Below are 9943 nucleotides of genomic sequence, written 5' to 3'. Positions count from 1 at the left end.
CCGCACACAGACCCTCACCCGCACACAGACCCTCCTCCAGACCCTCATCTGCACACAGACCCTCACCCGCACACAGACGCTCACCCGCACAGAGACCCTCCTCTAGACCTTCACCCACACCTAGACCCTCCTTCAGCTCCTCACCCACACCCAGTCCCTTGCTCACAATGCAGCCCCTCACCCACAATCCAGCCCTTTATTCACACTTAGCCCCACATGCACAATCTGGCCCCTCACTCACACACTGCCCCGCACACACACTCAGCCCCTCACCCATAATCCAGCCCCTCAATCACAGCCAGCCCCTCATCCACAATCCAGCCCCTCACCCTCACCCAGTCCCTTGCTCACACCTGGCCCTACAACTAAACTGTCCCCTGCACCAAGACCCTCACCAACCTCCTCAGCCAGCCCTTCACCCATCATCTCACCCTATTCCATGTATTCACAGTGTTCCTCCTCCTCAGACTGCCCCTCCCAACTTCTTCTCACCCCCTCACCATACCCACCCATTCGATTCGGACAGCACAAGAAGTGGCCATTCAGAATGTCGTGCCCATTCTTTGAAAGAGCCACCAAACTGTTCCACTGGATTACGAGTGCAGTGGCATAACCACAGCAGTACCATAGACAATGTGACAGCTGGCTGGGGGAGTTCTGGCTAGCACGTTGGCATCTGTGGATGGGCATTCAGAGAAGACAGGGGAAGAAAAAGCATTGCGGTAATGACGCTGGCCTAGTAATCCAGAACCCCTGGGCTAATGCTCTGGGATGTCCAGATCCCATGAACGAATATAAGATCAATCCTCAGAGTGAGCAGACATGCTCTTCCAATACCTGCAGTTACTGCACCGTACAACCGACATAAATGGTGCAATATGGGTTATTCTCAGGCGCGGTGCCAGTGAACCACTGCAAATGGTTTAGGCACAGTGCCACTGCATTGGGAAATGGGAAAGGAATGAACAAGCTTCCCGCTCCTAATCTCACTCAGCCGCTGGACACAGTCCTAAAGCCTGTTCATACCTATCGCCAAAGTCCAACAGCAACAATTAGAAGGCAGCTGGTGCTCATGGCACCCTACTAACAACAAACTGCACTTGTATAGCAGCCTTTATAGTCACAAAACGTGCCAAGAAATCTCACCAGACCATAACCAAACAGGGTTTCAATAAATCCCGTGAGGGGCCAATGATTTTTGAGAAAGGAAACTAAAAGGATGGAGAAAGACGAGCTGGTCTCTGTGAGTTACGCTCAGCAGGCAGAGTGTCAAGCTGTGAACAGATGACAACTCTCCAATTTTAATTGTTCCGCATTCAAAATTAAAGAGGTTCAAACATCAACCCTGGCTGCAGAAAACAGAAGCCTTCCCGTCGCTTTGTCACCGACATCCGTTCACAAAAGCCAAATATTCCTTTAAAGTGGCCTCTTCAGATATCACCTTGACTCAGGGAATCAATTAACAACGTCCACTGTGGACTAATTCTATATAACTCTACCTTTCCCACACTGACTTGATCTGAATCAATTAACAATGGAAAAGAAGAATGAAGTCAAGATTTGCAATTATTAAGCCCCTATCACAACATCAATATCCCAAAGTGATTAAAAGCCAGTGTAGTTTCCTTCAATATTTGGTGCCTGATTCCAATTCCATTTAAATAGATGGGTGCTGGATGCATCAAAATCTCACTTCCGCTCTCTGAGTGCAATGTAGAAAAGACAGCAGCCAAATTACATGCACGATCCCTCAAACAGCAAGGTGAGAATGAACATAAAATCTATTTCAGAAAATGATAAATTTCATCCGGGACCCTGGGTAGAACTGTGTTCCTATCTTCCAAAAATTGACAAGAGACTTTATGTTGACTCTACAAAGTAGACAGAAACCTTGGTTTAAATTATCATCCGAAAGTCAGCACCTCCAACACTGCTGCAAATAAAGTGGCTGAATGCATAAACTATCATTATATCTATTAATCTTTAAACTTAATCATTCCGTTTCAGTAATATGGACCATCAATCTTTATCGGTTATACAGTCCTACTCCTTGGTTGCATGTTTGTTCCGTTCCATTTTCCTGTCTGGAAGATGCTTGCTCATGTATCATGCCTAATGCACCCAATGCAAGAACTGATCATGAATGTCAGCAGGCCAGTTGTCCCCAGGGGGTATTATTTTGGAGGCCAATCCTGTTGTCAGCCAACGTCTGTGTGTTATTTCATGTTTTTGGTGGGCAACCTTGTGTGACATTTTTATCTTCCTTAACGCAAATGAACATGGAGCTCAATTGCCGTGAACATTTACTGTGCTCAGTTCATCCGACTCAGCATGATGGAAACCTAAGGCTTTCCCACACCCCCCAACCTACTCTATCCCTGTAGCCCTGCAATTCCCATGGCCAATCCATCTGTCCTGCACATCCCTAGTCAGTACGGACAATTTATCATGGCCAATCCACCTAACCTGCACATCTTTGGACTGTGGGAGGAAACCGGAGCACCCGGAGGAAACCCACGCAGACGCGGGGAGAATGTGCAAACTCCACACAGACAGTCACCCGAGGCTGGAATTGAACCCAGGTCCCTGGCGCTGTGAGGCAGCAGTGCTAACCACTGAGCCAGAAGGTGCTGGTTCCTGTTCATGAACTATTCCTTGTCATTCTAGGTGGTAGAGCTTGCGTGTTCAGTAAGCACAGTTGAAAGGGGCTTGGCGAGTTGCTGCAGTGGGTTTTGTAGATAGCACACCCTGCTACCACTGCGCACCAGTGTTGGAGGGAGTGAATATTTAAGGTTTATGCTCTTTGAATATAAAATCTCAAAAAAAAAGAAAACAGTGTAGTAAAGATACGTAACCTCCAATTTAGAAAAGAATAGCGACAGATGGCACTTGGTTAATTACTTTATCTCTAAGCCGCATGATTTTTTTAAAAGAAATCAAGCGTTATTTCCATTTGCTTTGTCTCAGAGTAATATTCAGGCTGCAACTCATGGAATGAAGGGAAAGGGGGGGAGAAAAGGGGGAAAACAGACTGAGGAGAGATCATTTTATAACCTTACCTTCAGAAATTTGTACAGGAGGAATGTAAACCAGTTGGTGAGCATCTTTTCTGCCACAGATTCAGTCCTAGAATGAAGAAACAGAAAGAAGATTTAAAAACTCATTCTTGGGCAAGTTTTATCAAATTACAAGTAGGGAACAATGTTGAGGCTGCCACATTGATAACACATTAGGAGCTGAAAGCAGTCACAAAACAATGCAATCATCAAGGGCAACTGACAACAAGAACACAGACTTGCATTTATATAGCGCCTTTAATGAAGTAAAATGTTTTGAGGCAATTCACAAGAGTGTTATCAGATAGGCAAACCCCTTACCCAGCTGACCTAATATTTCCTGATGTGATTCAGCATCAATTTGTGTCTGATTTCCCACATGTTAAGCATCCTGTGACCTGATGTTAAGAAAACTGTATAAATACAGGTTATTGTTGTTGATGTGGTCTTTGAGTCTCGGCAAGCAGGGGCTTTGGGAGCAGCCCTGTGCCTAGTGGATGAGGGCTTGTGGTACTCTGTCCAATAGGTTAAAGAAGAAAAGATACTCACTTGTCCTCTAAAATCAGAAGTATTAAAAATATCAGCAAGAGACATTATCCCCCTTCCTATTAATTCATTCAGTTTCAAGGAAACCAGTGAAGCATGTTTCATGAATAGTTCAAAATTGCCAATGTAAGATTTTTCTCATCGTAAGGTCACAGAGGGAAAATGATCTTCCACTTGCGTTTTCCACTTGTGCCTGTGGATATTTCCCTGGATCCCAGTGGGTTTATTTTTATTTATTCATGGAAATTGGCCATTGCTGTTTAGGCCAGCATTTATTGCCCATCCCTAATTGTCCAGAGAGTAGTTAAAGGTCAACCACATTGTTGTGGGTCTGCAAGTGCACTTTTTGAGCAAGAGTCAGCGTCCTGGTTGATATTTTCTGCCAGCACACCCAGCCCAGAGGTGAAATGGTACTCCCCTACTGGGACTCAGCTGGGTTTGGTTGGTGCGAACATATTGGGAAGAAAAGCAGGGGCTTTGAGGCCTGAAAAGCTTGATTGCAGCCTGGGCAGTGTGTATTTTCGAAAATTATTTCATGGGATCTGGGTTTCACTGGCTAAGCCAACATTTACTACCCAACCTCAAACACCCCTAGGAAAGTGGAAGCGAGCTGCTGCCTGAACCTCTGTAGCCCACATTGTGTAGGTACACCTACAGTACTGCTAGGGAAGGAGTTCCAGGATTTTGATCCTACGACAGTGAGGAAATGGTCAACATAGTTCAAAGGTAGAATGGATTGTGGCTTGGAGAGCAACTTGCAGATGTTGCTGTTTTTAATCTCTCTGTTGCCTTTGTCGCGTCTGGTGGAGGCTGTGCATTTCACAGGAGTTCTCAACGGAGCCGTTGTGAGTTAATGCAGTGTATCTTGTCAATGATGCACATGGCTGCATAGTGCATTATGGTGAATATTCAACGTGGTACCAAACAATTGGGCTGCTTTGTCCTGTCTGGTGTCAAGCTTCTTGTGTATTGCTGGAGTTGCATCCACCCAGTCAAGTGGGGAGTATTCCATCATACTTCCGATGTACACCTTGTAGATGGTAGGTGGATATTGGGAGTCAGGAGGTGAGTTACATGCTGAAGAATTCCTCGCTTCTGACCTGTTCCTGTAGCCACAAAATGTATATAGCTGGCCCAGTTCAGTTTCTAGTTAATGATAACCCCAGGATGTTGACAGTGAGGTTCAGCAATGAAAATACCGCTGAATACCAAGGGAGGACGGTTATATTCTCTCTAGTTAGAGACAGTTATTGCCTGACATTTACGTGGCCCAAATATTACATGCCACTTATCAGCCTAAGCTCTAATATTGCCCAGGGGTCTTGAAGCATGGGGACATAGGCTGTTTAGTATCTGAGGAGTTGTAAATAGTACTGAACATTGTGCAACCATCAGAGAACATTTCACTTCTGACATAATGCTTGAGGATAGAGCAGTAAAGAAGCAATTGAAGATGGTTAGATCTGAGACACTACCCTGAGGAACTCCTGCAGTGATATCCTGGGACTGAAATGATTGACCTTGATTAACAACAGCCATTTTCCTTTGTACAGGCATGACTCCAACCAGCAGAGAGATTTCCCCGATTCTCATTGACTCCAGTTTCACTAGGGCTCCGTGATACCACACTCAGTCCAATGCTGCCTTGTCATCAAAGACAGTTATTCTCACCTGACCTCTGGCATTTTGCTGTTTTGCCTATGCTTGGACCAAAGCTATAATGAGGACAGGAGGTAAATGGCCCTGGCAGAACACAGAATGAACATCAGTGAGTTGGCTATTGCTGAATGACACGTGATAGCACTGTTGACAACACCTTCCATCGCTGCTCATAATCAAGGGTAGGCTAACTGTGCAGTAATTGCTAGGTTAATTCATCCCGTATTAGTGCTCAGGACTTACTTGAGCAATTTTCCACAATCTTGGGGAGATGCGGCTGTTACAGGTGTTCTGGAACAGCTTGGCTAGGGGCTCAGGCTGGCTCTGGAGAACAAGTGTTCAATACTATTGCCAGAATGTTGTCAGGTCCCACAGATTTTGCAATCTCTAGTGTCTCCAGCCATTTCTTGATGTTATATGGAATGAACCAAGTTGGCTGAAGACAGTCATCTGTAATACTGGGGACCTCAGGAGGATGCCGAGATGGATCACCCATTTGACACTTCTACTAAAAGTGGTTGCAACTTCTTCAGCCTTGTTTTTGTATGGATGTGCTCGACTGTCATGTTATTAAAAGTGTGATGTTTATGGAACCTGAACATCTAGTTAGTTGTTGAATTGTCCATTACCATTCGTAATTGGAAGTGGCAAGTCTGCAGAGCTTATATCTGAAAGATTAAGACCATAAGAAATTGGACCAGGAGTAGGCCATTAGGCCCCTCAAACCTCCTGTGCCATTCACTAGGATCATGGCTAATCCGACATTCCTCACATCCACTTTCCTGCCCTTTCCCCGTAACCCTTGGTACCCCGACTGATCAAGAATCTATTTATCTCAGCCTTAAATATACACAAGGAGTCTGCCTGACAGCTCTCTGTGGCAAACAGTTCCAGAGACTCTCAGCCCTCTGAGAGAAGAAATTCCTCCTTGTCTCAGTCTTAAATTGGTGACCCTTTATTCTTCCCTCTGGCCCTTGACTTTCGCATGAGGGGAACCATCCTCTCAGCATTTATCCTGTGAGCCACTTAGGAGTCCTAGATGTTTCAATGAGGTTACCTCTCATTCTTCTGAACTTCAGTGAGTACAGTCCCAATCTGGTGACTTGTTGCTCATAAGAAAATCCCTCCTTATCAGGGATTATCCTAGTGAACCTTCCCTGAGCTTCCTCCAATTAAATGCTATCTTTCCTTAAATAAAGGCACCAAAACTGCTGACAGTACTCCACTTGTGGTCTCACCAGCATTTCAAACTTCAGTAGTAGAACATCCCTACTGTCATATTCCAACACCCTTGAAATAAGGGCTAACATTCCATTAGCCTTCCTGATTACTTGTTGCCCATGTGCTAGTTTTCTGTGTTTTGTAAATCAGTGCCCCCAAGTCCCTTTGTGTTCCAGCTTTTCCCCAAATAATATTCTGTTCTTTTGTTCTTCTTTCCAAAAGGAATAACTTTGCATTTTCCCACTTTATAGTCTATTCGCCAACTTTTTGCACACTTACTTAACCTATCAATATTTCTCTGAAAACTGCTTGATCCCTCCCACAACCTGCCTTGCCACCTATTTTAGTGTTGTCTGCAAATTTAGCTACAGTACATTCACTTCCTTCCTCCAAATCATTAATATATTTTGTAAACTGTTGTGGTCCCAGCACTGATCCCTGTGGAACCCCACCAGTCACAGGTTGCCAACCTGAAAAAGAATCCCCTTATCCTCACTCACTGTTTCCTCTCTAACACTGTGGGTTATAACTTAACGTTTTGTGAGGTACCTTCTCGAATGCCATCAGGAAATCTAAATATAACACATCTACTGGTTCCTCTCTATCGACTCTAGTTGAGACTTCCTCAAACAACTCTAAAAAATAATTAGTCTGACACAATTTTAATTTCATGAAGCCATGCTGATTCTGCTTGTTTAGGTTATGATTTTCCAAATGTTCTGCTATTCCCTCTTTAACAATTGATTCCAATACTTTTCCAACAATAGATGTTAGGCTAATCAGCCTATAGTTACCCACTTCTTCCCTCCCTTCCTTTTTGAATAGGGGTTTCACATTAGATGTTTTCCAAACCTCTGGTACTTCTTCAGAACCCAACAAGTTTTGGAAAACTAGAACTAATGCATCCACTATCTCTGAAACTACCTCTTTTAGGATCCTGGGATGTAATACTGTTTATGTGGGATTAATTATCTCTGACTATCTCTTGCATACAAATAGTCTTGTTTTGTAGCTGCACCAGGTCAGTACCTTATTTTTAGGTATACCTGGCTTTGCTCCTGGTGTGCCCTACTTGCACACTACATTGGACCAGGGTTGGTCTCCTGGCTTGATGGTAACTGTAGAGTTTAGGAAATGCCAAGTCATAAGGTCACAGCTTGTGGTTGGATACAATTGTGCTGTTGCTGGTGGCTCTTTGAATCTGTGGGATTTGTTCAAAATTTATCCGATCCAGCACACTGATAGTGCCACACAACACATTGGAGAGGATAAAGATTGACTTTGTCTTGATAAGAACTGCACATTGCTCATTCCTACCAATACTGTTATGGATAGATACCTATGACAGGTAGGTCAGAGGGATGAACTCATGTAGTTTTATTCCCTGTTGGTGGTTCCCTCACTGCGTGCCACTGATCTCATTCAGCAACTCGTCCATATTGGAAGGGTTCTAAAATATCCATTCTCCCTGAAAGATCTGTGACATTGCATGGAAGCAGTGGTATCATGGTAATATTGAACTAATAATCCAAAAACTAAGGATAATGTTCTGGGGACATGGGTTCCAATCTTTCCAGGGCAGGCAGCAAAATCTGAATTCAACAGAAATCTGGAATAAAAAGCTAGACTGATAGTGACCAAATAAACTCTGCTGTTTGTTGTGGAAATTCATCTTGTTCACTGCTGTCTTTTAGGGAGGGAAATCTACCATATTTACCTGATCGGATCTATGTGATTCCAGACCCACAGCAACATGGCTGACTCTTAACTACCCTCAGGGCAATTGGGATCAGGCAATAACTGCTGGTCTAGCCAGAGGTGCCCACATCCCAAGAATGAGTAAAAAGAAGTGCGCTATTCTGAAAACAGTCCGCTTTCAGTGCTGCTAGCAAATCTCTAGCAGCATTTCTCATGACAAGTCAGGCGACAGACTGTTTAATATTGACAGGCATGTTAAACATTGCAACCCACAATGTACGCTTCTGCTGCTATGGCAGAGTTGTGTTTAACCTGCCACATCTCTTTAAGGTGATGGATTCTTTTGCTATAAACGTCCTCGTGTTAATTGCAGGTTAATTACTGTGGGTGAGGCAGGTTTGCAGATTCTAGGCTGTTCGTCAATTTTCACTGCAGGTCAATGGGCAAATTTCCCTCCACAAAACTAATTAAACCCCAGCCAGAAATGGCTGATTTTAGATCTCTATTTTTGAAATATCTTTAACAGTTTAAAGTGTGACATTTAATGCTGCTGTCAACCCAAGAAATTGAAGGAGAGAGAAAGACAGAGAGAGTTAGAATGTTATGTAGGCACAGAGAGAGAGAGAGAGAGAGAGAGAGTGAGAGTCAAATGCAGGGATAAGCAGAGAGAGATTAAGATGGATAGACAGAGGGTAGAAGGAGTAATTGATAGAAAGAGATGGAGAGAGAAAGCCACAGTGAGATAAAGAGTTAGGTGCTATGGAGAGAAAGCAAATGTGAGACAGATAAATAGACGAGAGAGGAAAATAAAGATAGATAGGGAGATACTGAGAAAAGCAGACAGATTTGTGCCAGTCTATGTGCATCCACTGTTCATGGTTCCTTTAATGGGATTGATCATGTGGTGGTTATGTCAGCGGATGATAATCTAAAGGCCTGGAGGCATTAGTTCAATTCCTATCACAGTAACTGGGAATTTAAATTCAGTCAATTATAAAAAGCTCGTTTCTGTCATCATGACCATGGAAATACCAGCATGAAAATCCATCTGGTTCACCAAAGTCCTTTGGAGATGAAAAACCTGCTGTTCTCACCCAGTCTGGCTGATATGTGACTCCCGGCCCACAGCAATGTGGTTGAGATATATCCGCCCTGCAGCCCCATTGCATTCAAGTTTGTGGCTCAGCATCAACGTCTGAAGGACAATGAGGGAACAGACAAAAGAAATTTGGTTTGCTCGTGATGCTCTCATTATGTGAATGGATAAAAACAGCAAGGCAGCCAAGCAAATGCAGTGAGGTCAGGTCACCCAACCCTTGACCCTTCCGACTATTCCGTCATTAATGTGAGCAGCTGGAACAATATGGGGCTACCATTTGGGCATGGAGAAAGCTCACCGCCTTCACAAACAAAAAGGTCTATTTAGCCTTAATACTGAGTAAACTGTGGCAACTTTGACCCCAATACCTGTGGGACCCTCAGAGCTCACTCACCAACAGTTGCAAAGTCCCCTCAAAGGCAAACTCATCTCGACAATATGGCGTTGCAACACCAGAACATTTCTAATTATTCCATGTACTAACAACATAATTTTAAGCTTCTTGAAGACTGACCTGTACAATTACATCCTGTCAGAATCCCTAACAGTAGGTGCAAGTCATTCCACTGCAAGTGTGACTTCCAATTAAAATATGGAGTGAATTGCATTTTAATGCAGTCACAAAAAAAAGCCTGTCTTACAGTATTAATTAAATCTTGCTTAT

At 43.8% G+C, this 9943-nt stretch overlaps 1 protein-coding gene across 1 annotated transcript in view; it reads right to left on the bottom strand.

The window, feature by feature from the left end:
• Positions 1-9943, bottom strand: part of LOC109919248 (plexin-A4-like) — a 503825-nt gene that overhangs the window by 250139 nt on the left and 243743 nt on the right. Inside the window, exon 21 of the mRNA XM_048609992.1 lies at positions 3060-3126. Within this exon, the coding sequence (XP_048465949.1) occupies positions 3060-3126 (67 nt within the window). The remainder of the gene's footprint in view (positions 1-3059; positions 3127-9943) is intronic.

Source organism: Rhincodon typus, chromosome 22 (genome assembly GCF_021869965.1).
Source record: "Rhincodon typus isolate 14 chromosome 22, sRhiTyp1.1, whole genome shotgun sequence".
NCBI lineage: Eukaryota > Metazoa > Chordata > Chondrichthyes > Orectolobiformes > Rhincodontidae > Rhincodon > Rhincodon typus.
This window is presented reverse-complemented; position numbering and strand designations above follow the sequence as displayed.